Here is a 27414-nt window from a genome sequence, read left to right as displayed (position 1 = left end):
GGTCAGGGGTGCAAGACCAACTGGAGTCAGCCACACCTCCAGCTCAGTACAACTGCAAAAAAGGGGGTCAGTCAGCACATCCCAATGTGCAGGTGCACGCCGCCATGGCTAGAAACATAAAGAAAAAAAGACAATGCAACAGCACTCTGCCAACACAAATAAATGGCACATAACAGGTAGTATTTAGTGCTAGGTTCCCTGTCTTATAGAGATCGCCTTGATGTTTGGCAGACGGGCCCAAATTATTTTGTACAAAATGTATTTGCCAAGAATCTCAAATTAGCAAAATAAGCATAACATTAGCACCAGAATGTTTTCTATAATTATGGCATTATTGTACTTTATTTGGTTTGCAGAGTGCTGCTGCATTGTCTTTTTTCTTTCTTTGTTTCTAGCCATGGAAGCGTACACCTGCACATTGGGATTTGCTGACTGACCCCCTTTTTTTGCATTTGTTTTCTTCTAGACTGATTAGACCATACTACTCGCCCTACATTGTGTGGACATGAGCCTCTTATGATTAGGGTTACTTCTTGGTGACCCTAGAGATAAGCCGTCCATGTCTTCAGTGCAAGCAATGGAGACTCCAACTATCTATGGTCATGGTTTCTCTGCAGTCTTTTAGATATCTTCTAGGTTCTTTCATGGCTTAGGCTACTTTCACATTAGCGTTTTCCCTTTCTGCTATTGAGATCAGTCATAGGATCGCAATAGCGGGGGAAACGCTTCTGATTTGTCTCCATTCATTGTCAATGGGGACAACACTGAACTGAATTAAACGGAGTGCGCCAGAATGCATTCCTTTCTTTTTGGTTGTGCTTCCATCGTGAACAGAATAGCGTTGCAAGCAGCGTTATTCCGCATAAAAAAGAAACCGACAACAACATATGGTGAGGATTTTTCTACCAAATGGAATGGAATCCTATCAGAATGTTCGTTTAAACTGATTGCACTTATTGTGGAACAAGAGGAGAAATGATTGCAGTCCTTACCTGTCGGATCCGTCCTTCCGCTGTTTCGCCGGGCCGCCGCTCCGTCCCCATTGACTATAATGGGGACGGGGACAGAGCTCCGGCGCAGCACGAAAGCCGGTGGACTATAAAGTCCTGACTGTCCGACTTTTTAGACCGGCGGCTTTCGCCATGCACCGCCGTGCTGCGCTGGAGCTCCCCCCCGTCCCAATTATAGTCAATGGGGACGGAGCGGCGGTCTGGCGAAACAGCGGAAGGACGGATCCGACAGGGAGACCAGCCTGCCGGATCCGTCCTGCCGCAAGTGTGAAAGTAGCCTAACGTTGAAATTGGAAAATGATATCACATAAATAAAAAAGAACAAATACGGCCGAGACAATCTGGACTATGAGAGTAATAAAATCTATGACTGGAAAAGAAATTCACGTTCCTCTGATACACCGAAATCTATACTTAGAAACAAATCTAAAAAATATGGTAAAGGACTTTCAGTCACCAAACAGAATAAAGTGTCATTTTCTGATGTGGAGTCTTCTGATTTAGACTCTGGTGACACCACAGACAATTCTCAATCCTCCTGGACATGTCCTTCTACTCCCGATCGTGCAAGCCGTGCAAAAAACGCATTCACAGAGCCGGACGCAAACACCGGCGAGGGAGGAAGGAGACGCTACCCTTCGAGGAGGCACAAATAAATAATGTCCTTAACTTTTCTGCTCCGATATTAAGTGAGGAGCATATCCTAAACACTGCCCCCAGACATGTTTCGGCAGATACCCTGGCGTGTTTGGGGTAGTTTTTAGAGACAGGAGTGATGCCTAGGGTTAGGGCTCACACTTGCGTTGTTCTTTTCAGGCATAGAGTTCCGTCGTCGGGGCTCTATGCCGGAAGAATCCTGATCAGGATTATCCCCATGCATTCTGAACGGAGAGAAATCCGTTCAGGATGCATCGGGATGTCTTCAGTTCAGGACCGGAACGTTTTTTGGCCGGAGAAAATACCGCAGCATGCTGCGCTTTTTGCTCCGGCCAAAAATCCTGAAGACTTGCCGCAAGGCCGGATCCGGAATTAATGCCCATTGAAAGGCATTCATCCGGATCCGGCCTTAAGCTAAACGTCGTTTCGGCGCATTACCGGATCCGACGTTTAGCTTTTTCTGAATGGTTACCATGGCTGCCGGGACGCTAAAGTCCTGGCAGCCATGGTAAAGTGTAGTGGGGAACGGGGGAGCAGTATACTTACCGTCCGTGCGGCTCCCGGGGCGCTTCAGAGTGACGTCAGGGCGCCCCACGCGCATGGATGACATGATCGCATGGTTCACGTCATCCATGCGCATGGGGCGCTCTGACGTCATTCTGGAGCGCCCCGGGAGCCGCACGGGCGGTAAGTATACTGCTCCACCGCTCCCCACTACTACTATGGCAACCAGGACTTTAATAGCGTCCTGGCTGCCATAGTAACACTGAACGCATTTTGAAGACGGATCAGTCGTCAAATGCTTTCAGTTCACTTGCGGTGTTACGGATCCGGCGGGCACTTACGGCGAATGGAGTACACGACGGATCCGGACAACGCAAGTGTGAAAGAGGCCTTAGTTAATATTGGTAGTTGAAAAGGAGGTTTAGGGAAAATCTGGAGCCATCTCGCGGCTACCAGTAATCCTAATGTGAAAGTAGTCTAATATAGTAGTCTTAGACTAATTGTAAAAATGAATGTTGAGTGCCCTTACATATGTCTGGGTCTAAGTGATGTAAAAAAAATAATTGGCAGTGGCACACATGACTTTATCCATACTGCAGCTGGAAGTAAAGTAGCCAGGTACCGGAAGATCGCTGAATGGAGCCAGGGTAATGAAGCAGTGGGGGAACAGGTGTGCACGGGCCTTTTATTAGGGTAACGCACACTAGGGTGCTTACTTTAAAAAGGGACCAAATCCTGGAACACCCCTTTTAAAGGGGTTATCCAATTTCTCAGAACACCCACACACATACATGTGCTGGGCCCCTTACTGGTAATATACTTACCCTGCTCCCAGCGCTGGTCCTGGTCCCCACACTTGATGTTTTTATCCGTGTGCAGGGAGAAGCAGCAGCGATGCGGGGACCAGGAGGGGAGCGGGGTAAGTATATTACCGGTGGGGATTGAGAAATTGGATAACCCCTTTAAGGTGCTCCTTAAATAGCAATTGGGCTCATTCAGCCAACATCCATTCCTCCCAATCATGTATGTGTTTATGGAGAGAAGGGAGAAAGCTGTTGTCAGACACCTCTAACATTAACTTACCTCCCAAAAGGATCGGGCATTAAATTCAACATGGCCGATTCTTCCAACTCCTGATATAATCTGTTGAGGGAAATGGCAAGTCCTCTATACACGTAATCTAGTTGGGTGGGACTACTGACTTTTTTTTTTTGAGTGCGGGGGTCTTTACCCTTGTGATTGAGCGTTGTTGTATCTGGGATAAGACACTTGGGGTCTATACTGTAGGTGTGTTTACGTCAGGGCATTTTACTGGACAAAATCCGCGGCCCGTTGCTGTATCTTGTCTGGCACTTGAGATGGAATGTATGACAATGGCTCCTTGTTCAGCGGCCTTAGCAACGCTGGGCTGCAGGGCATCAGTACGTCACGCTTCAGCCTGCCGACATGGTAGTGTCATGTTAGAACTTGCCTGGCAAGGACACAAGTAACAGGACGGCCTCCTCGAAGTTCACTGATGGGAGCAGAGCCAGCGACTGCAGCTCATTCTAGTGAGTACATCTCCCTTATTTCTTAGGCTACTTTCACACTTGCGTTGTTAATTCCGGTATTAAGATCCAGCAGAGGACCTCTATACCGGAATTAAACAGATCCAATTTGATTTTGCACATCAGGATGCCTCTGTTCTGTTAGGATGCGGTTGTGTGAAATCAAAACGGGGAAAAAACGGATGCGTCACTAAATACATTGAAAATTAATGGCTAAAAAATCGGATCCATCACCATTGACTTCCATTGTTTTCAGTGCCATACCCGTTTTTTAATGGTTTTCTTTTAGGACCAAACACAAAACCGGAGCCCGCAGCGGTTTTGTGTCCAGTCACAAAACAGAATGCTGCCGGAACGGAAGACGTCCTAGTGCATCCTGAACGGATCTCTTTCCATTCAGAATGTATGAGGACTAAACGGAAACCTTCTTTTCTGGTATTGAGATCTTCTGCCGAATAGCCTATGAGGGCTTGTTTTTTGTGGGACAAGATGCATTTTTTAAGGGCACCATTTAATTTGCCATGTCTTGTACTGGAAAACAACACAATTCCGCCAAGGTTCTTGGGGTTTTTACATCACGACATTCACTATGCGTTAAAAATGACGTCCTTATTCCGAGTACGATTACGACAATACCAAACTTGTATAGTTATTAATTTGTTTGTTTTATTACTTTAAAAAAAAAAAGTTGTTGAGTTTTCATCACCCTTTTCTGACAGCCATAACTTTTTACATTTCGGTCTACAGAGCTGTATGAGGGCTTGTTTTTTGCCAAATGAACTGTAGTTTTTATTTGTACCATTTATGTGGTATATAAAACTTTTTGATCACCGTTCTAAAAAATTTGGGGGGGATGACAAGGTGACAAAAAATTGGTGAATCGTGTGTTTTTAGATAGAACCTGGGATTTTTTGATCCTTTGTCCTATTAACCCTAATAGGGTGAATAGGATTCTCACACTTCCCAGCTGAGTTGTGACTCCTGTAATGTGATGTGGCTCCCTCTGCCTTACCTCACAGATGCCGCGATTGCCGTTCATCATGGCATCTGAGGGGTTAAATTAAGGGGTTCGGGTGCCTGCTATCTCATACAGCTGGCACCTGCTGCGTATGGAGCGGGCTCACAGCAGCAGCCCACTCCATGCGAATGCGGGCGCATAATGCAGTACATGTATGGCATTCTGCATTAAGGGGTTAAAGAAGTTTCTTTAGGTTGTGTTTATAAGCTGTTGTCGTATCTCAGGTTATTGCGTTATCATTTTGCATTAGGGTGCCTTCACACCTGGCGGAATATTCCACCACAAAATCCACAGGTCCAGATGGTTACAAAGTTGCGGATTCTGTACGAGAATCTCTTCATTCAATTCAATGGGAAACTGATTCTGCAGTGGAAAAGGCTACATGCACACGAACGTTGTTTGTTTCCGTGTCCGTTCAGTTTTTTTTTTTTTTTTGCGGATAGGATGCGGACCCATTCATTTCAATGGTTCTGCAAAAAATGCGGACATCACACCGTGTGCTGTCCGCATCAGTATATCCGTTCAGTAGCCCCGCAAAAAAAATAGATTATGTCCTATTCTTGTCCGTTCTAGGCATTGTTACAATAGATCCGCAAAAAAAAAAAACGGATGGCATACGTGTGCATGTAGCCAAAGGCTGAGGAAAAATCCACAACAAAATCCTGCACGGATTTCATTGCTGATTTTTATGCATCGTTTTCCCAAGAGATTCTCATCTAGAAAATCCGCGACACAAAATTCCACAGTGGAACACAACGCAGGGATAGAGAATTTTCATCCCCATAGGATAACATGGGTGAAGTCTAGACGTTGCAGATTTTCTGTCTGAATTTTCCACCACGTATGAAGGCACCCTAACAGTGCCAAGAGCCGGCCCCTGCCGGTAAACACCGTTGAAGTGTCTCCCACTCGGGTGGACATGACCCCCAATCCATTACATAGATGGCGATTAATTTGAAGGCAGATTTGTGCCAGTTTATTCCTGCATTTCCAGGAGGGAGAACAGAGGAATGACACAATATATATTTCTAGGAAAATATACTCTGGAATTGTTATTTTTATGGAGAATACAAGTATTTCATGAAACAGAAGTGGCGGGCTTACAGATCATCGTTAAATACAACCTGTCTCCATGACGTGTAGTACAGGGCGAGGCAGTAGTCAGGACACGCCCGTTTAACTGGTGTAATTTGTAGAAAACTGGGAGGGAGGCTTCATGATTTGGTGGTGAAAAACGTGTTTGGCCTCCCTTTTGAAATCGGTCATGTTGAATTCAGCTCAGGTTTTTCCAGTGGGAAGGGGGGTCATTTGATATATCAAGCTTGGCTAGAATTTACTCAGAAACACCCTGGAAGTGTGCAGTATAGCTCACCAGAAATGGCGATCTAACAGCGCTGTGAAGAAGTATCTTCAGCGGGTAAACGTTTAACCATGTGCATCTGAAAGAATGGTGGGGTTGTTTTATATCATACATTGGGGGAATATCACTAGGATATGCCCCAATGTCGGATAGGTGCGAGTCCCAGAGGTGAGACCCACACCTATCTCTAGAAAGGAGCCTGCAAAGTGAAGGAGAGCACGCTGCACATGCGCGGCCGCCCTCCATTCAATTTTTGGGAGCACTGAAAATAGCCGAGCACTGGCTCGGCTATTTCCATCATTGCCTTAGAAGTAAATGGAGCGGTGGCCGCGTTTGCATGGTGCGCTTCCCATTATTTTACACTTCCATAATAGCGCTGCTTGGCTATTTTCGGCACTCCCATAGAAATGAATGGAGGGTGGCCGCACATGTGCAGTCTGCTTTCCTTCAGTTTGCGGACTCTGTTTTAGAAATAGGGTGCAATTTCCAGAGGTGGGACCTGCAGCTATCACACATTTATATGAGATGGGCCAACCCTTTTAACTCCTGAACAGGTAAGTCAAAACTGACACTTCCAGTGTGGTTTTTAAGTAATTTCTAGCCGAGACTGATATACCACATGATCCTATTCCTATTGGAAAACCTGAGATGAATTCAATGTAGCAGATATCAAAATGGCGGCCGAAAACGTTTTCACCACCGTATAGTGCAGCCTCCCTCCCAATTAATACTTTAACACAATGGAAATCAATTTTCTAAAAATACATCAGTTAAGGATCCATTCACACGTTCGCATAATGGGTCCGCATCCGTTCCACAATTTTGTGGGAACGGATGCGGACCCATAGGCATTTCTATTATAGTACCGGCCATGTGCGGTCCGTAAAATGCAGAACGCACATGGCCGGTGTTTACAATCTATTATACAGCAGGATCTGATTGGTATATATTTGTCTGGCAAAAGATTCAGTAAAACCTGTAATGTATACATTTATAGCTCTGCCTTTTCTGACTTCAGCTGTACATGGGGAGGTGTTATCAGTGATTGGTGGTGGCATAATCTGTGTAAGTCTATATACAGAAATAGTTGTCAGTCACTGATGGCTGTATACAGGGAGGTGTTAGGGTACTTTCACACTAGCGGTTTTCTTTTCCGGCGCTGAGTTCCGTCCTAGGGGCTCAAATCCGGAAAAGAACTGATCAGTTTTATCCTAATGCATTCTGAATGGAGAGTAATCCGTTCAGGATGCATCAGGATGTCTTCATTTCAGTCTTTTTGACTGATCAGGCTTTTCAGAAAACCGTAGCATGTTGTATTTTTACCTCCGGCCAAAAATCCTGAACACTTTGACTGAACGCCGGATCAAGCTTTTTTCCCATTGACTTGCATTAACGCCGGATCCGGCGCCGTGTGTTCAGTCAAACCGGATCCGGCTTTTGCATGTTAAACCAGAAAAATGTGAAAAGAAAGTCCATAAATGGCGGATTCGTTTTTTCCAATGCATTTTTACATTGTGATCAAAATCCTGATCAGGATTCAAATGTAATCTGTTTTCACACGTTTTTCCGGATCCGGCGGGCAGTTCCGGTGTCGGAATTGAACGCCGGATTTAAACAACGCTAGTGTGAAAGTAGCCTTATTAGTGATTGATAGTATTCTCTGTGTAATGTTGTATACAGAGATAGCTGTCAGTCACTGATAGCTGTACACAAGGGTGGTCTATTCAGTGATTGATAGTATTCTCTGTGTAAGTGTGTATACAGAGATAGCTGTCAGTCACTGATAGCTGTACACAGGGCAGGTGTTATCAGTGATTGATAGCATTCTCTGTGTAAGTGTGTATACAGAGATAGCTTTCAGTCACTGATAACTGTACACGAGGGAGGTGTTATCCGTGATTGATAGCATTCTCTATTTAAGTGTGTATATAAAATGAGTAAGGGCTATAAAATATAGCCCTTAGGCCCCTTTTACACGAGTGAGTATTCCGCGCGGGTGCAATCCATGATGCGAACGCATTGCGCCCGCACGGAAGAGATGTTTGTATACCTTCAGTTTTCTATCAGGCGCGTGCAAAACGCATTAAATCGCATTGCAGCCGCACAATAAAAACTGAATGCGATCGCATACTAAATCTCGCATTTTTCACTGAACGCATTTTAACGCATCCGGACCTATTCCGCTCATGCTCATCAGCAAGGGGCCTTACTCTACTATGTGCAGAATTGATTATCTTTCACAGCAAGTGACTAACTTTTTCACTTTATCTTCCAGGGAGGAGTAGTTTATATGATGCCTGGATGAGCTTTCACTGATTGAAGAAGATGGATTCACATAGAGAGAAGGTCTTCCCATTGAACACATCAGGCTATCAGTACATACACAGCCCAGAACATATGCCTTCAGGAGCTGAGTCTGCCAGGACAATGTCTGATGACAGTGATGATCTTCTCCAGGACAGACCAAGATCGAGGACTATTTTGGACTCTTCATGCTCAACATGTGATCTTTCGGTGGCGCATTCTAAGTACAGGCCACATTCAGGGGCATATAGGTCGTTACAGCCTAATTTTAACGACATGAGTTGTTCTGAGAAGTATTCCCAGATGTTCTCCGAACAATACTGGGCCTGTGCAATCCCAAACGCTCTCCCTCCACGCCCTGACCGAACGTCTCCGCATTGGGATCCAAATAAAGAGTATCGGGACCTGTTAGATTATACCTATCCCTTGAATCCTAAGTATTTTATTGATAAAGATAATGAGGAAGATGAGGCCAATGTGTTTTTGCATGACTCAGGTATAGACCTTGATAGCTACAATGCTTCTTATGACAATACGTTTGGTTCTTCTAAATATAGAGAAGACCACAAAGCAAAGACTAATCGATATGCACATAGAAATGATGAGAGTTTACCGTTTGCCTTTTCAACACCGTTACTTAAAAGAACTGGTTATCATGGTTTACAAAACCCTCCAGGGTCAACTTTGTGTGAAGACTTCTCGTCTTACACCAGTAAGTTGGATTTCACCAAGGTATGCACCACTAGTCCTCCCCCCTCCAAATATGATGTGCTTGATAAGCCATCCGGAGATCGTTCTCACGGGTCCGGAATGTTTCTGCCTACGACCAGTGTTCTCCCACTCCACAAAGAGTTGGACACTGATGAGGAATATCTTTCCTTACCGCCAACTCTGAAAGAGTTAGAGAACCTGGCCACACATTTGAAGGACCTCTCTTTAACTGTAAGCGACAAAGACCAACGATCTGGTGCCAAAACGACATGCGCTGGTGATGGCCCTGAAGACCGAAAATATATCTCTGACTTCAGCCATGATGAATCTAAAATAAATCGGTTTTCGTCACTGAGAGACATGCTCGATGGAAGGGTGTCATCAGAGGGCTTGGACATTTCTGGATGTGCCTCATTCAGAGAAAATAACTCTCTTGTCCAAAGAATTCAGGTATAAAAAAAAAAAAAAAATCTTCCAATGTTTGTTAGTGAACTTTTACTTAGGCCAGTTTCACATATTTCGCAGAGCCGCTGCCGGATACTGGCACCTGCCCATCGGACTATAATAGGGTCTGGCAGAGCTTCGGTTGGAGTATGAAGTAGTCAGGAGAGATAGGTGTCGGCCGAAGTATCGTTCATTCGGCAGCTATTGGATGTGTTTGGCCAACTTTAGTCTTAGGTTGTGTGATAGGAGCATTGTTTGGCTCAACATGTACGAAAAAACTCCGAACATTGGTCTGAAGACCATCAGTAGATGAGGTTTTGTTGTGGTTCTAGGGTAGGGGATATTGTTGTATTAAGGCTCTGTTCACACTTCATTTTCATTATGGCATATGTATGTATACAGGCCTAACATGTTTACAGGCACCAATGCACACTGCATATGCCAAAATAGAAAAGCATAGTGTACAGTTAAAAAAGTTGTATAATGTGGGGTATGCATAATATATGTGTGTATATATATCGTGATGGGTGAAGAGTCAGAAATTTGTAATCTGCTGTTCTCCATTGTTAACAGAAGTTCTGCCAGCACCTGGACCGGCTGATTGAATGGTTGTACAGCGTGGCAGAAGTGACTGACAACTGGACCGCTCCGAAGCCAAATGTGGAGAGCATTCAGCTAGCGCTCAGCCTTTACCTGGTAGGAGACCCCCGCACCGTGACCACTGTGACCTGCCCATAGACTGCTGCACACACTCTCTAGCACCTGTACCTTTCATTTACATTAACGGGGGATAAGTGTCTGACTAGGGGGGTCCAGCTGCCTGGGCCCTGGCTGATCACAAGAACGGAGGCTTGTGCTTCCATTTTGAATAGAGTGGCAGACACAAATGCTTGTCCGCGCTCCATTCAGCTCTATGGACAGCGGGAGCTAGCCGAGCACTTGTACTCTTCTATCTACTGCAGCCCCATACTGCTGAATAAAGCAGCCGGGTGCAAATGATCACAACGTCCAAAGGGTTAAATCTAAACCAGCAGACACCCGATGGCTAAGGCACTCACTCCACTCCGGAGCTGGCGGCATCTTTATAAGAGGACGTATCGCCTCTCCTGACATGCCTCACCATGCCTCCCCATGTAATAACAATTCTGGAACATCTATTCATCTGACTATATATTGTGCCTTCCTCCCTTATTCCTACTTGAAGCTTATAAATGAATTTCCAGCAGTCTGCAGTAAGGGTGCAGATGAGTGTTACCAGTTTGGGGGAGGGGGGGGGGTCCTGCGCAGTCTGACACTGTCCCATCTTTGCTGCCAGTGCAAGGGTCCATTCACACGTCCGTAGTGTATTGCGGATCAGCAATACACCTGGCCGGCACCCCTATAGAAATGCCTATTCTTGTCCGAATATGAATGGACCCCAAGACTGTATAGGGACACACATCCCAGCTGTTAACAACGATCTGTACCCTTACTGCAGACTGCAGGACTGGCACAACATAGAGCCATAAGAATAGATGCTCCAGAATGGTTATTACATGGGGAATGCAGGTAGTTACTAAAACTGACATGTCAGGAGAGGGGGCAAGTCCTCTTTAAAGACCCAACCAGCTAGTCAGGAAGGGGTTAAAGGAATTATGTCACCAGGAAGCTCACTTTTAAACCAGACACACTACCTTCAAAGGCTAGCTCAGCTGATTGTATTGATACTTTTCACTTAGCCATTAGTTGCTTCATTCTGGAGAAAAAGTCTATATGCAACTAAGTGCACTGAGGGCGGGTCCAAGACACTCTGTGCACCCTGCTTTCTTTTCCAGCCTCTCCATCCCCCTCTTGATTGACAGGTCAAGGCAACATGACTGTTTAGGATTTAAGGGGAGGGGGGGCTGGCAGAGGAAGCAGGAGCAAGGTGTGCACAGTGTGGCTTTGGCCCGCCCTCAGTGCACTTAACTGCTCAGTATACATTAGGGCCTCCAAACTGAAAGATGATGTGGTTAATAGACGAGTCCTAAACAGTGGACTCCCTTATTAATAGTTCCTGCTTACGACCGCGCTCGGCCCGGAAAACACGGTCCGGGTGTGGGCTGTATCTCCAAGGCCGACCACAGCTCCACTGACCTGTATCACAGTCTCTATGTGATCGCGAGGCTATAGCAGTGCACTTACATCAATATGTGAGTACACTGCAAAATCCCTGTGATCAGATACGAACTGACTGTATCATAAATTATTACAATATAGTCAGTTTGGGTCATGGGGGCCACAATTGGCCCCGGACATGGTTCCCGAGCCCATGACAGTTGTGTGCATGAGACCACTTTCCTAACAGGGTATTTTTTTTAAACCAGATAACCCCTTTAATATCCATAATAATGTTGCACTAAATCATATTTGCGTGCACAAAGGGGAGCGATAAGCTGGCGTGCGGGAAGAACCGGAAACAACCGGAGCAGTAAGACGATGGATTAATATGAAAAGAACGTGTTCTAATATGTCTCCCCAATCCTCATTCTGTTGCTGTTGTAAACTGTTTAGACGACAGGCCCAGTAAGGACTTTATATGATGGGTGTACACAGGTGATAAGTGCTGGATCGGTGGGGGTCCGACCGCTGGGGTTTCTGTCCGTGCCATAGACTTTGAATAAAACAGTAGGGTGACTGCCACTTCAAACTCTTAGGCCAAATGCACACGGCCGTGAGCGGTCCGTGGTATGCCGGCCTGGAGGCTGGCATACCACGGACCGTTCACGGCCGCGGAATACGGCCATGTGCATTCGGCCTTAGCCGCAGTCTTACAACTGGGGGGACACAGGTACCCTGGTCCACCATTCTGGTGGTCTAACATCTAGTGAATAGCTGATAAATGCTTCTGACCGGAAACCCCTTAAACATTTGTTTCACAGGAGAACCTCCCTGATTTGCAATTACGTGATTTTTAGCGCCGCAGGAACATTGCAGTATTGTATATTCACTATTTCTCTTCTTCCAGAAACTTAAGAAAGATGTAGCGGAGCAGCAAGTCCTTGCCAACGCGGTTATGAAGGACGGCGAGTCTCTGGTGAGATCTTTGGCCCTCAATTCCTCAGGTAGGTGCGGGTGCACTGTCATGATATCACAGCGTAATGCATAGCACCATGTTAGGCTGTGGGACCCTTATTGGTCACACCTAAAGCAACCAGGCGTAGGCCGCATTCACACGACTGCGCGTCGTCCCCGGCCGTTTTGCAGACTTAAAGCTACGGATCCCCAAACCACAGACTCCGCCCATGTGCATCCCGCATTGTGGTGTGGACCAATTGACTTCATTGGGTTTGCGATTCGTAAGATGCGGCCAAAGGTAGGACAACATGGCACGAACCAGGAAGCAAGCCATGTGATCTGGGTCCATGCCTCCGCAAAAGATAGGACATGTCCTATGTTTGGCTGCATCTTGCAGATCTTGGACCCATTGAAGTCAGTGGGTCCGCACTGTGATGTGGGGTGCACAGCTGTTGTAAAAGTACAACTCCCAATATGCCCTGATGGCTAAAGCCATTGGCTGGAGACCACTGCTGTATAAAGCATTAGGCCTTGACTCCATAGTAGACTGCTCAGTACCTGTGTGCAGTCTGGTACCTACATTAGGACGTGATGCGCATGGTACATACATTGTGGGGTTTATAGAAAAAGAGGAGTGTAGCAGCTCTCACCTGCCCTTCCTTTAGTTGTGAGCACGGACAGCCCGTGTCAGGTGCGGGCGACAATGAAGAAAAGAAGTTGAGAAAATCCAGCTCCACTTAAAAAGGAATAGGCGTTTATTCAGCTTGCGGTTAAAAACTCATCCGAGGATACAAAATAACAGTCTTGTCTAAGCTTTTCGGGCTACTAGAAACAATTCCAGCCCTTCTTCATGACACCTTGTGGGGTTACATTGTGATACATTGTGATACATTGTGGGGTTGGATTACTTCCCCTTAATGTCAGTAGAAATGCTTTTATCATCAGTTTCTTCCCATTCTCTAGAGTACAGTTGTTCGGCAAAAAGAATACAAAAATCATCCAGTTTTTGTACTGACTACTAGGCCTAATAATGTCAAGCATGCAGTGATACCCTTTACAGCACCCACACAAGCCATAGACACAATGGTCTGGAGGGGACCTCATTGACTCCCATGGGAGAGTTTTGTAGGTATGCCCTGTGACCCATGCAGAGGTCACTGTACCTGGAAGGTATATAGGTGTTACCTGCCATTGTATTCCTACCTTTGATGATAATAAGCTGACTGCTGAAAGTGATCTCTACAGAACAGGAAGTGTTGACATATTATTAGGGCTAGTGGTCACAGTGGAAATTGTAGGATTTTAATGTTGGTTTTTTTTTGTTTTTTTTTATATAGTGACATGGAAACAAAAATGTAGAAAAAAAAAAAAATATGATTTGCGGGGTTATCCAGGATGGTTGATTTCTTCCAAAAACAGCATCTATCCACAGGTTGTGGTGCATGGTATTGCAACTTGGCTCCATCCACTACAATGGAGCTCAGCTGCAATACCACACACAACCTATGGTCAGATGTGAGGCTCTATTAGTAAGGAAGCAGCCATGTTTTTCTTATCCTAGACAATCCCTTTAACATTAAAACATTGTTTAAGCAATAGGTTATTTTCAGATGACACATTATAATAAACCAGGGCTGGCCGGCCATTTAAAGGGTATCGGGGTGTTCAGATCACCCCCTCCCCCCCAACAGCAGATATTGGGGTAAAGAAGGATTGGGCTGTTAGACTTGCAACATGTCTGATCCTTTTATTCTCAAGGGGCAGCATGCATGCTCTGTTGAGCTGTATGGACCGCTTTAGGCTCTGTTCATATCTGGAGGGCAGCCTTCCATAGTATCCCCCAATCTTTACCTCCAACAGAGGGTTCGAATGGGTGCCATGGGCCCAATGTAAAAAAAAAAAACTATACCACGCTGTATGTTTTCATTTGTGGGGGTGCTCTGTATAGGAAAGTTCAGTTTGGCCAAAAGAGGTGAACGCAAAAAGCGTAGTGCAACAGACTTGGCTGTTTCCATAATCCTGACTGCCTTGTTCCCAATGCTGAAACCCAAATCTATGACCAGACATTCATGTCTTAAAGTAGAATACCCCTTTAAGATGCTTTAAACACTTTAAGGGTCTGTTCACACGTCCGTAGTGTATTGCGGATCCGCAAATTGCAGATCTGCAATACACACGGCCGACACCCCCCATAGAACTGCAATTGCGGACAAGAATAGGACATGTTCTATTTTTTGCGGAGCCGCGGACTGGAAGTTCAGGGTCGAAGCCCGGAAGTTCGGGAATGTGGATGCGGACAGCACACTGTTTGCTGTCCGCATCTTTTCTGTCCCCATAGAGAATGAATGGGTTCGCACCCGTTCTGCAAAATTGCAGAACGGATGCGGACCCATTTGTGGACGTGTGAATGGAGTCTAAAGCTACTTGAAAGTAGGTAAAATAAAAGCTGTTCCCCCCCTAATGTTTCATCTGCTTGGAGAGTGATGCTGTGTCTTCAGGGACATCAGGTGCAGGAACGGTGTTAGGAATTGCTTCCTTGGAGACCTTACTTTACAGTGACCTTTTTTTCTTAACTTTCTATTAGTTTTGAAGGACACGCTGACATTGATTTCCAAACAGTCTGGAGAGCTCGATCGACACACTGAGCGTCTGTACGCCTCTGTTCTCGAAGCTATGGAGACCATCACCGACGACAGCTTGGCGAGGAACAGTAACCGAAAACAACATGTTCCCCTGGAGATGGAGTCGAGTTAGGTAAGAAAGAGGACAGCAGAAGCAGAGGAGGAATGTCGTCTGACACGTGCCTCGACTGAGGAAAACATAGTAACACGATCACTTCCAGTGCACGGATGCTCAGAGATACGTGCCATTACATTCCTCGTAGGGGCTTATACACACGGACTTCCTGGAGACGTCATGGCAGCTACATCCATGTACAGGACACGTCCAAGGTGACCTACTCCAGCAAACAGCTGAAAGCGGACAACCCCTGCTAGGCTATGTCAAAACATTAAGATGAGTAGAGTCCGACTTCTTGGACCCCTACTGATCCTGAGAATGAGGGGGCCACAATCCTAAACTTGACTGCTGCGCTTTCATTCTCTGGGATCGCTGGGGGTCCAGATGGCATTTTCTAGCAATCACTGTATGTGATCCACCTCCCCAAAGCCCTATTAAAGGGGTTGTCCAGAATTAGACATGGCTGCTTTTCTCCAGAAACAGCGCCGCACCTGTGCATGGGTTGTGCCTGGTGTAATAACTCGGTGTCGTTGAAGTGAATGGGGATAAGCATCAATACGACCCTGCGGACAGGTATGGTGCAGTTTCTGAAAGGAAACAGCCAGGTTTTTCCAATCCTGGACAACCCCTTTAATTGAGGTACTACATAAATCGGACTCTCCTGCTGACTCCAGATTGCTAATCTGTATGTTCATTCTCACCCCTTTTCCCCCGCTGTGTGCAAATAGGCACTGGGATACATTAAGAGGACTCATCCTGGAGTCCTTTCCATTATGTGTGCCTGCTCAGGAGTCCTCAGAATGTATTCCAGCCTAGGAGAACATTGTGGAGTCAGCAGCAGTCCTATAGTTAAGACCACTTATCCCATATCGGCTGGGGGAGCCAGGGGTGGGATCACAGGAACAGGCCCTTGTGCCCCTTTTGAACATAGGGGCAGACGTGCACGTGTGACTGCCACTCCCTTCAAACCGGGGAGCACAGTCCCACGTTCTCATGATCGGCAGGGATCCCAGCAGTCGGACCCCCGCCCATCAGACACTTATCCTCTATCCTGTGTGTCACGTACCGGGGACCAGACCAGCCCACCACGTCACGTGACAAGAGTTGCCCAAGCCCTTCAGGCCAATTCACCTCCCGTCCTCACACGCTGTTACGCTCTGCGCCGAGCCGTAACTGGAGCATAAATCGCCGCCTGCAAGCACACCCATGCAATAACACAAAACTTTTGCCACCGCTGCCACCACCCGCCCGTTATAAGGTCGACAGGACACCTACACACACACACACACACACACGATAGTAGGCCTCACAGAAAAACAACATACCGCCTCAGACTGCACACACACTCTTCATGGAGCTAACAGGTTCTTAAGGCTACAAGACAAACCATCAAACTTTTAGGTTTAATGTATAAAAAATGGACAGGACTTGGTTAGAAAAAATGGTTAAAAAGAGACACATGTAAATGGCAAACAATTGTAAAATAAAAAGGAGAAAACATAGAAAGTTCTGATACTTAGCAGTTGTGTGGTAAAAGTCCTTTCCTCCCAGGAGATTTGGGCAGAGTAATGGTGCACAAACCAATTCGATTGGATCTCCCGCTTTGTGGCACCAAATATCCCAGGAATCCCATGTTTATGCCTTTCCTCCAGGGGCAGGCCTGAGCCTGAGGGGGATTCTCCCTCACACCTCTGACTTGGCCCCTCTGGGCCGAGCTTCATTACACATGCAGCCTCGCCATCTAGGGAACAGGTAGGAAAATATCCAAAATATATTTTCCCAGTTGCCCTGGTGAAGATACAGACCCCAGGCCTTCTTTATAATTCATGTCTCACCGTTCCGAGTCCTAGCATATCAAACGCGGCACGTCCAGGACGCTCGGAAAGGCTTCTTTTAAGAAGATGAAGGCGAGTTGATGTGCCATGTCTGGTGTCCATGTGATGCCCTCATCGTACCAGAGGTGATGAGCTGGATTTTGGGGACATCTTCCCCCTCCTGAACAAGTTATGAAGGATTACAAATGATTGTTCATTCTCTGGTTAGGAAGGCCCCTGCTGACAAAAGGTGCCAGAGTCTGCAGTCTCCTGTCCCAGGTGTGACCAGCAAACGGGCCCATCCTCGTCATCATCTCTGTGCCAACTACCTCCCAGGGAGCAATTTGGCTGTTTCCCAGGTCCGAGGCAGACAGCTTGGCTCATGCAGCCTTAAACCAATTCATAAATGGCTGCTGGCCTTGTAATACAAATACATAAATACACACTGTGTGTGTGTATATATATATATATATATCAGACCGGAATATGTTACACTACGACATATAACCATAAAACATATAATATCACAGCAAACATTATAATAACTAGGGATAAGGCGGTCCTTATTCTTGACACTGTGGATAAGGGGCTAGGTCAGGGCTGGCCAACCTGCGGCTCTCCAGCTGTTGTAAAACTACAACTCCCACAATGCCCTGCTGTAAGCTGATAGCTGTTGTGCAGTCTGGGCATGATGGGAGTTGTAGTTTTGAATACCAAAAAATGAGCCCTAGTAAAGACCCTCGGGAGGTAAACCTCAAATACACCACTGGTCCCAGGACCAAAAGAAATCCCTGTAGGGGTCTACTAATTTTAAAGATTAAAACATACACTTTATTTAATCTTGTTAAAAGGGGGGGGGGGGGGGGTTTATAGATGCCCCAATGTCCACACACTTTAAACTATCAGACGATAGTACTGGCTTGTATAGAAATTTATACTTTTTTCTCTCAATTGGAGAAGAGAAAATGATTGTGCAAATTGGTGGTGTACAGTTTAACACACACTTGGGATATAGCCCGGACCTGGGCCCAGGTCCTGGCTAATAGTCCCTGTTCAAGCACACTGTGTATCACTCTTCACTGTCACCCACGAACGCACATACACTCAGAACGTACTCTTTTTGAACCCTATACTGGGTAAGGTTTACACAGTGCTACCGTCTGTCTAACACTAGTCCCCACCCGACATGTTTCGCCGCGATGCGGCTTCGTCAGGCTAATACCCAAACCCCTGACGAAGCTGCATCGCTAATACCCCCCCCCCCCCCCCTTTTAACAAGATTAAATAAAGTGTATGTTTTAATCTTTAAAATTAGTAGACCCGTACAGGGATTTATTTTGGTCCTGGGACCACCGGTGTATTTGAGTTGTAGTTTTGCAACAGATGGAGAGCCTCAGGTTGGCCGTTCCTGGGCTAGGTTGTCTTAACGGGACAACCTCTTTAATAGGGATTTAACAGGTTCCCTTAAAATATCAGAAATAAGCTATAATTGGAGCAGGAACAGATACTAGATATGTTTGCTTGTTTGATCATAGGTGACAAATAAAACATTAAAAGAAAAGCTGGAAGGAGATCATTCTCCTAAAATAGCGTTTAACCAAATTGCCATGTACGCCCAGCTGGATTCAGCGTGTATGTTTATTACAGTGAGGGAAGGGGAACTGGTCTTTGCTTGACCTCTCCAGCAGAAATGCGTGGTCATATCCAGCATGCCTGATCCCTTTCTCCCCTGACGTTTGCTGTCAAGGTTTAGTTGCACGCCCCTATACACATCATGAGATCATCAGGCCAGTAATGTTCAAATCAGCGGATTTGGCCTGTCATGTGTATGATTAGCTTAAGCCACAGGCACCATAGAAAGGTGATCATTATCTCTGCTGTCACAAGCCAGGTATGTGCCTGCCAATTATCAATCATGTCACTTCCTGTTAGCATGAAGTTAGTACAATGCATAGTTTTACTGGGCCGGGCTGGTACGCCCCTCATACAGCTGTACACACGTGGCTGCTGTGACCTGGCATGGTAAGGGTCCATTCACACGTCCTGTTTTTTTTCATCCTGAAAAACGGTCCGTTTTTTGCGGATCCGTTGTTCCTGAAAATGTTTCCGTATGTCATCCGTTTTTTGCGGATCCGCAAAAAACGGAAACATGTATACATTTCAATAATCAAATAAAGTTGTTTGGATTTCTTTGAAAAAAAATTGAAAAAAAAAAATTGGTTGTGTTTCCAGGAACGGAATCCGCAAAAAACGGATGACATACGGAATGACATCCGAATGTCATCCGTTTTTTGCGGATCCATTGACTTTGTATTGTACCAGGATCCGATTTTTCAGGACAAGAATAGGACATGTTTTATATTTAAACGGACATGCGGAACGGAACAACGGAAACGGACAGCACACATTGTGCTGTCCGATTTTTTCCAGGACCCATTGAAAATGAATGGGTCCAGATCTGGTCCTGATCTGTTCCTGAAAAAACGGAACAGATCAGGAAAGAAAAAACGGACGTGTGAATGGACCCTTATAGTGCGCTTGCATACCCGGTGCAAGTATAATTGTTGGTATAGTATATTATTAGTCTATAAAACTCCACAATTCTTAAGGTGCATTTAGACTCGCCAATAATCGTTCCCTATCGTCTGGCCTTCTAAATGTGCCGCCAATCACCCGATGAAAGAGCGAAACGCTGTCACTCGTGCAGGCACCACCGATCATGGCTTCTGAGCAGCAGATCGTGCTGTCTAAACTTCACTGTACGGCGAGCAGCCAATTGTCGGGAAGGAATGACAGTTGACCCGTCTAAATCCACCTTAAAGGGTAACTGTCATATTTTTTTTTTATTACCTGAGTTAATCTGTCAATGATTGCCAAAAGATCTGTAATTACCTTATATAACAGCTTTCATTAATGTCTCCTGTCCCTTTCCACTGCTCCCTTAAAAGACAGTTGCTATGGCTCATCTGTCTCCAGCTAAGAAGACAGAGGGGCGGTCCTCCACACTGCATGCCTGCATTAGGCTTCAGAGTGAGGAGGCGTGTTTCTCAGTAATCCAATCTGATTGGCTGTCAGGAAGCTGCTGGCTACAGCAAGTGTGTATGTGAAGTGAGGGAAAGCTGTTTTGGCCTCAGAACTGGCAGAGGAGCCATCTTGAAAAGGTCTTCATATTGTAAATGTTTAAACAGCCGTAACTAAGGGAAAAAACTCAATGTAAACTGTGGTATGTGAAGAAACTAAAGATTTCTTTATGCATAATGCTGCTGCAGCAGTAACATATGCTAAAATAAACATGACAGTTACACTTTAACTTATTAACATGTCTTATTAGCAACTGATGGTTCCTCCACTGCAATTAATGTTAACCTTACATGAAGCTAATGTCCCCACATAGGGGGTTACTTAGATGTTATTATTAGAAATGCATTTTTGCTTAAGCAAAATGTAACCTCCAATCCCCAATTGTATTACCATTCAACATGTAGTAGATATCCCTGGAGGACAAGGGTAGGTCCAAGGTAAACATCTAGTATTCCTGGCACTTCAGGATAGTATTGTGTTCTGTGATCCAGGATAAGGATCCATAAAATATACTGTATATTTATTGGGGTCAGATACATGTTTCTTTTTTATTACATGGCTCTGAATCCCAGCTATATAATTACATGATAAACCTTTGGTGGCTTGTAGCTGCCACTACAGGGAACTCATTGCGTATGTAAATTACTCTGTATGCAAGGTGCTCCCTCTAGTGGTGGCAGTGTCTGTAATTCTGCATGTCAATGAGTGCTTAAAGGGAACCTGTCACCGGGATTTTGTGTATAGAGCTGAGGACATGAGTTGCTAGATGGCTGCCAGCACATCCGCAATACCCAGTCCCCATAGCTCTGTGTGCTTTTATTGTGTATAAAAACCGATTTGATACATATGCAAATTAACATAAAAGAGTCATATCTTACTTGTGTGACCAGAGAAGAGTCATATTTTCAAGCTCTGACTCATCTCAGGTTAATTTGCATATGTATCAAATAGGTTTTTATACACAATAAAAGCACACAGAGCTATGGGGAATGGGTATTGCGGATGTGCTGGCAGCCATCTAGCAACCCATGTCCTTAGTTCTATACCCAAAATCCTGGTGACAGGTTCCCTTTAATACACGGGCTGTGTCTGGTATATTAAATTACTATATCTCCATGATATTGCATGGTGAGCTGAGTAAGATTAACCAAGGTATAGAAGCAGCACAGTGGACGTTAACATATGTTTCTGCCCCAGGCAAACCATTACAATAGAAACTAAGCCAACATCCTGTTCCAAAGATATTAACACACATCTGGTATACAGTGAAAATAAATAGAAAAAAGGGTTCAACTATCTTCTGGTCACCTTTACACCAGGAAAAATGTCACCATCCGCTTACCAGTCCATAGAGATCAATAGCATATGTAGTTTAAAAAAGTGCACAAAGCACATGAATGTATGAGCTTTGTTCGAAACTTGGGCTGTTTTCACATCTGTGCTTTTCCTTTTTGGTATTAAGATCCATCATAGGATCTAAATACTAGAGGAAAATGGTTTTGGTTTGGTTGCATTCCCATGCCGGACAGAGTTTTTGAGTGAGTCATGGCATCTGGAGCAAGACTGATCCGGCATGAAAACACAATGTAAGTCAATGGTGCCGGATCCGTTTTCTCGGACTCAAAAGAAAACGGATCTGGCTCCCATTTACTTACAATGGTTTTAGCGCCGGATCCATCATGGCTATTTTAGAGAATACAACTGGATCCGTTTATAACAAATGCAGATGGTTGTATTACCCTAACGGAAGCGTTTTTGCTGATCCAGAAAAAACACAAATGTGAAAGCAGCTTAATAAAAAAAAAAAATATATATATATATATATAATATTAATTGACCATGGTGGAGAAAAATCCTCACATTTTATGTTCACAGGCAAGCTACATGTTTAAAGGGGTTGTCTGAGATTTTGATATGGTGGTCTATCCTCAGGATCAGCTGTTTGAACACGCCTGTGGCGTCACGTTCATTGGTCACGAGGCCTAGGCACAGCTCAGTCTCATTCAAGTGAAAGGGGTTGTCCAATTGCCCCGCCGTGTACTTGGTAAGCTGCGAGGAGACCGGTGATTGCCACGGCTTCCTCAAACAGCTCATCAGTGGTGGGTGCCGAGAGTCAGACCACCGCTGATCTGACATTGATGACATGAGCTGGGGATAGGACATCAATATTAAACACCTGGAAAACCCCTTAAGGGTGTGTTCACACGGGAATTTCAGAATTGACACTGCGCCATAATGCCACCAGCTGCCGCATTGCCTTCTATTCGCACAGCTGGTGGTTTAAAGCCATGATGACCGCACATAGAAGGGACATGTCCGTTGGCGCAGTGTGTGGACAATCCCCCTTGAGGGTCTTGGCAGTGTAGTTCAGGGTCACACAGCATTATAAAATCAGCATAAGGGCTCATTAAAGCATCCATTCCACAATTTTGCAGGATGGGTGCGGACCCATTTATTTTAACGGGTGCCTCAAAAGATGCAGAAAGTACACAGTGTGCTGTCCGCATCTGTTGCGCCGTTCCGTGGACCCGCAAAGAAAGACAGAACTTGTCCATTTTGCAGAGAAGAATAAGCATTTCTAGGATGGTCCGCCTGCAAATTGCAGGATGAACATGGATGGCATCCACAAAACATGGCGCGGTCGTGTGAATGAGCCCTAATGCTGTGTGATACTGTCAGAACGGGAAAATCACACGCTGCAAGTTTATGGCATTGAACTCGCTGGTGTGTCTGGCCTAAAGCAGGTCCTTGGCCACACCAGCTGTAAAATAACTTCTAGTCTTCCTGTGAAGGCAGCGGAATTATATGGAACTATCAGAATTCCCAGTTTTGATATCTTTATTGTATGACAGCTTGTATACATAGATGGAACAATACACGGAACAATAGATTTTACAAGCATATTCATTTTTCATGGGAGGCCCTACTCAAACACAGTCTAAAGATAGTGAAAGACGACAAACAGTTATGGAGACAACATTGGTGATGCATGGCGGGTCCATAAAGCTCCTCAGGATCAACATAATAGAAAGTTCAATGCAACGCCCCCATGAGGGCATTTCCTGTCATTACAATTATGTACAGGTAATAGTCAAAAACCTGCGCTATCCATGCAAACGGTGCCAGGAACTTGGGGGTTATGATACATTATTTATAAAGTACCTCTTCAAGCTTACAATGAACTAGGAAAAGAGTAAGGGTCCGTGCATACTAATGTCATTTATCCTGAACCACTCCCAAATCCAGAATAGAAGGTTGGAGGCGATCAGGATCATGTCGGCAACACTACGGTTTCATAGCCCAAGTGTCTTGACCAGGTTTGAAGAGATAAATGCCTCTGGTCTTGCAGCTCAACTTTATTCAAGTGACTGAGCAGCCATGTTTTTTTTTTTTTTTTTTTTAAACATCCTTAAAGGCCAATTTCAGACAAGTTTAATAAAACAGCAAAGCCTGATGACCACATGTCTCATGACCTGAACTGACAGGTCCCTACATGATGCTGTGAGTTTGGGTCATCAGGAACATGGACCGGACTGAATCTGAGCTATGGTACCGCTAATTGCCGAGATAAGGGCGCCTAGCATGCACATCCCTCTCAAAGGAGGTTACTAGACAGACACACTGGTGGATTTTCTAACTACACATTCAGTAGACTTCTGGAAATTGTTCCCCGTGGATTATAACCATTACTTACAGTTGATATACATCATTATTCAGCTGAGGGGTAAAATTACAAACCCATCAACACCTGGCCACAAGATGGTTTACATTCTGTATGAGGTCCAGAGCCAACCAGAAGGACCATGAAAAGCCCTCATTCATGAACCTCTGATAGAACAAGCCCTAAGAGTTGTGGAAAAGTTTCCATACTTGAAGAGAACTGGAGATGGTGGACAGTATTTGCAGGTGTACTGCAACTGAGAGAAACAATTGTTGATAGTGGGAGGAGTAGTTGTCAGCATTATGTTCTCAATCATAGAATGTTTTATGTCTGGGAAACCAACTACCCAGCAATCTAAAACAACCTCCATCTGCATAAATATTCAGTGCTGTTAAGATCCCAACCATTAAGATTAGTAGTAGTCATGTTTCACCTTTTGTTAGAATGTATCTTATTTTTAGGACGGTCTGTGCTGATTTCTTAATGTATCTTGGAGCTTCATTTGTAGCTGTGTAGTTAGCTAGAATTTGATCATTTTCTCCCTATCTACAGCTACCACTAGGGGGAGCTCAAGCTTTATTATGGACTTACAATCTGTATGCAGTGAGCTTTCCCTGGTGGTGGCTACCAGAAACTTCTGGGGACATCGACACCATAGATCAAGGTTAGACATCCCAATGTTTAGCAAAGCTCTTTCAGAGACTAATCATTTCATTAACCAGTATTGTGTTTTCTTTCAGTTAACACACGTTAAACGTGGGACTTAGAGACTGTACCATCGTGAAATAAAGTGCACCCACTCCGACAAGCGTGAGGCACATTGAAGAAGAGATCCAGCCTGCGTGACACCATTTAATGTAGAATGTGGAAACAACCAGGTCCCTAAACATGTTCACAACACTTATCACTTAAAAAAAAAAAAAAAGAGGCTGGTGTAGCCTCACAGATTTAACCCCTTAGTGACAATATGCCTTTTTACTGACGTAAACAAAGGGGGTTTAAGCTGGATCGCTGGTGTTAATCAATGATTACATGTACCCAAAATGGTGCATTAAAAACTAACTTGTCCTGCAAAAAATAAGCCCTCATACAGGCACACTGATGAAGAAATAAAAAAAAAATAAGTTATAGCTCTTGGAATGCAATTTAAAAAAATGTGTGGTCACTAAGGGGTTAAGATAACGAGCACATTGCATCTGAAATCTAGGCCAGCTCATAGCTGGCGTACATGGACGTCCCAAGATGCGCCACTCCAATGTGGATCTAGACTGGTGTTAGAAATGCCGGTTTTGATAAATTACCCCACCACTGACTACGATTCTTCTGCTGCAGTTTAGAAACCTTTAGCAGAACCAGATCGTTTTGGGCAATAACAGACTTGTGATTATTAAAGCCCAAGATTCCCTTTGGAGATTTTTATTTGGGGGAATCATGTGATCCTTTTAATCAGCTATGAACAGAGGATTACAGTGTGTCCAGTGATTTTTGCATTTGCTGATCGAGTGGATCATTCACTACATATAATTTACCATTAGGCCTCATGCAGACGGCCATTCCACAGCCGTGCCCGTATTGCTGTCTGCCGTATAGGGATCCCGGCAGTTTTTGCACTGCATCACAGATGCGGACCCATGCACTTGAATGGGTTCGCAATACAGAGTGCTTCTGTCAGGTTTCTCTCCATGCCGCCACACCGCAAAAAAAAATAGAATTTAGTTTTTTGTGGTGCGGACAGATCACAGACCCATTCAAGCTGAATAGGTCTGGATAAATGTGCGGCAGCCACACGGATGGTCCAGCCAACGGCCGTCTGCATGCCCCCTCACAGACAATGTATACCACATATTTATGTGTATCCTACCCGAGGCCTGAACACAATGTTATTTTGTACTATCACACATTTGTATGTATTTTCAGAACTACCTTATACAATTTTTGTGATTTTGTATTTGTCTGGTTTTTATAGCAGCCATTAAAAAGTTGCACACGCAGATGCCTAGTGTCATTGTGTTTTTTATTGGCGGCAACATACTCGATGGAAAGGAATGTATAGATTGTTGAAAAAAATAATTAAAATAGTATTTGCACTCATTACACAGATGACCAGTAACAAACTGTCAATAGAGAAAAATCAGTCCGCAATATTTGTGCATTTCAACAGAGAAAAGTAACAGTGTGATACATAATGAGAAAAAAAACCTCTGCTCCCGTCATGCCAAGCTGCACACTGACCAGACGAGGACCAATTTCTGTAAATAGAGGGCAGCTTATTGGGACCAGGACTGAAGAGAGGTGGCATCTACATGCTTCTAGCTGTACCAGCTTATTTCTTAATGCTGCAAAGACTCAGCCTCACTTTACAGCCCTGGTCCTTTAACCCCGTCATGTCATTGGAAAGGGTCTACTAAAGGAGGTATTTCCAGAGAACTAACAAGCCTGGAAATGTACGTACTAAAAACATATCCAAGAGCCGACTAGTCCTCTTTGAAGCTGAATTTAGACACATGCTGCTCACATCATTGAAAGGGGCACTCCTGAAAATATAAAAGTGTTACGCCTAAGGCACAGACAGAATTCAGCTTGGGAACACGTCACAGCTGAAGCTAGTCATTGGCTTCGCCAGTGCACATAACCATATCTATACCTGCCAAGGACCAGCAGATGGTGGGAGCCAGGGTGGATTAGAGCTAGCGCCCGGGAACAGGCAAATATGAAATCGGGGGGATAGCTGAAAGCTTAATTCCAAGAAACCACCTTTAGGCCTCTTTTACACGAGCGCGACAGATTGGGTCCGGATGCGTTCAGGGAAAATCACACCACTTTGCAAGCAAGTTCAGTCATTTATGTCTGCGATTGTGTTCAGTAGTTGTGTTTTCCGCACGGGTGCAATGCGTTTTGATGCGTTTCGTTTTCACGTGCATGATAAAAAAACTAAAGGCTTACAAACAACATCTCTTAGCAACCATCAGTTAAAAAAGCATTGCATCCGCACTTGCTTGTGGAAGCAATGCATTTTTCACTGAAGCCCTATTCACGTCTATGGGGCCAGGGCTGCATGAGGAACACAGAATATAGAACGTGCTGCGTTTGTCACACAACCAGAACAGATACGTGAAAAAAACGCTCATGTACACAGAGCCATTTAAATGAATGGGTCAGGATTCAGTGCGGGTGCTATGTGTTCACGTCATGCATCGCACCCATGCGGAAAACTCGCTTATGTGATAGAGGCCTGAAGCTGGCTATACATGAAATAGTACAAGCATTCGGCCAACAGATCTCTCCTGATCCTCCCATACATACTCCACCTGCTCAAGAATGTATACGTAAAGGAATAGAAGAGGGGAGAAGTGGCTGCCAAACTCCTGGCAGCTGTTCTGCTGAAACAGGATAGGGTGTTGAAGCCCAACATCGGGGGAGAGTATGGAGGCCACCATACACATTACATGATCAGGTGGACCCGCCTATTGCACATCTAATGTATACAGCCAGCTTTAGGCCCCTTTCACACTAGCGAGTCCCACGCAT

General features: G+C 44.9%; 1 protein-coding gene across 1 annotated transcript in view; it reads left to right on the top strand.

Moving 5' to 3' along the window:
* The window catches only part of CEP68 (centrosomal protein 68), a 35231-nt gene extending 9352 nt beyond the window's left edge, over positions 1–25879 (top strand). The window contains exons 2-6 of the mRNA XM_044288824.1: positions 8372–9561; positions 10129–10251; positions 12542–12638; positions 15176–15345; positions 24627–25879. Coding sequence (XP_044144759.1) covers positions 8422–9561; positions 10129–10251; positions 12542–12638; positions 15176–15345 — 1530 coding nt within the window. The 5' untranslated portion in view covers positions 8372–8421 and the 3' untranslated portion in view covers positions 24627–25879. The remainder of the gene's footprint in view (positions 1–8371; positions 9562–10128; positions 10252–12541; positions 12639–15175; positions 15346–24626) is intronic.
* The last annotated feature ends 1535 nt before the right edge of the window (positions 25880–27414 follow it).

This window comes from Bufo gargarizans, chromosome 4, assembly GCF_014858855.1.
Source record: "Bufo gargarizans isolate SCDJY-AF-19 chromosome 4, ASM1485885v1, whole genome shotgun sequence".
NCBI lineage: Eukaryota > Metazoa > Chordata > Amphibia > Anura > Bufonidae > Bufo > Bufo gargarizans.
This window is presented reverse-complemented; position numbering and strand designations above follow the sequence as displayed.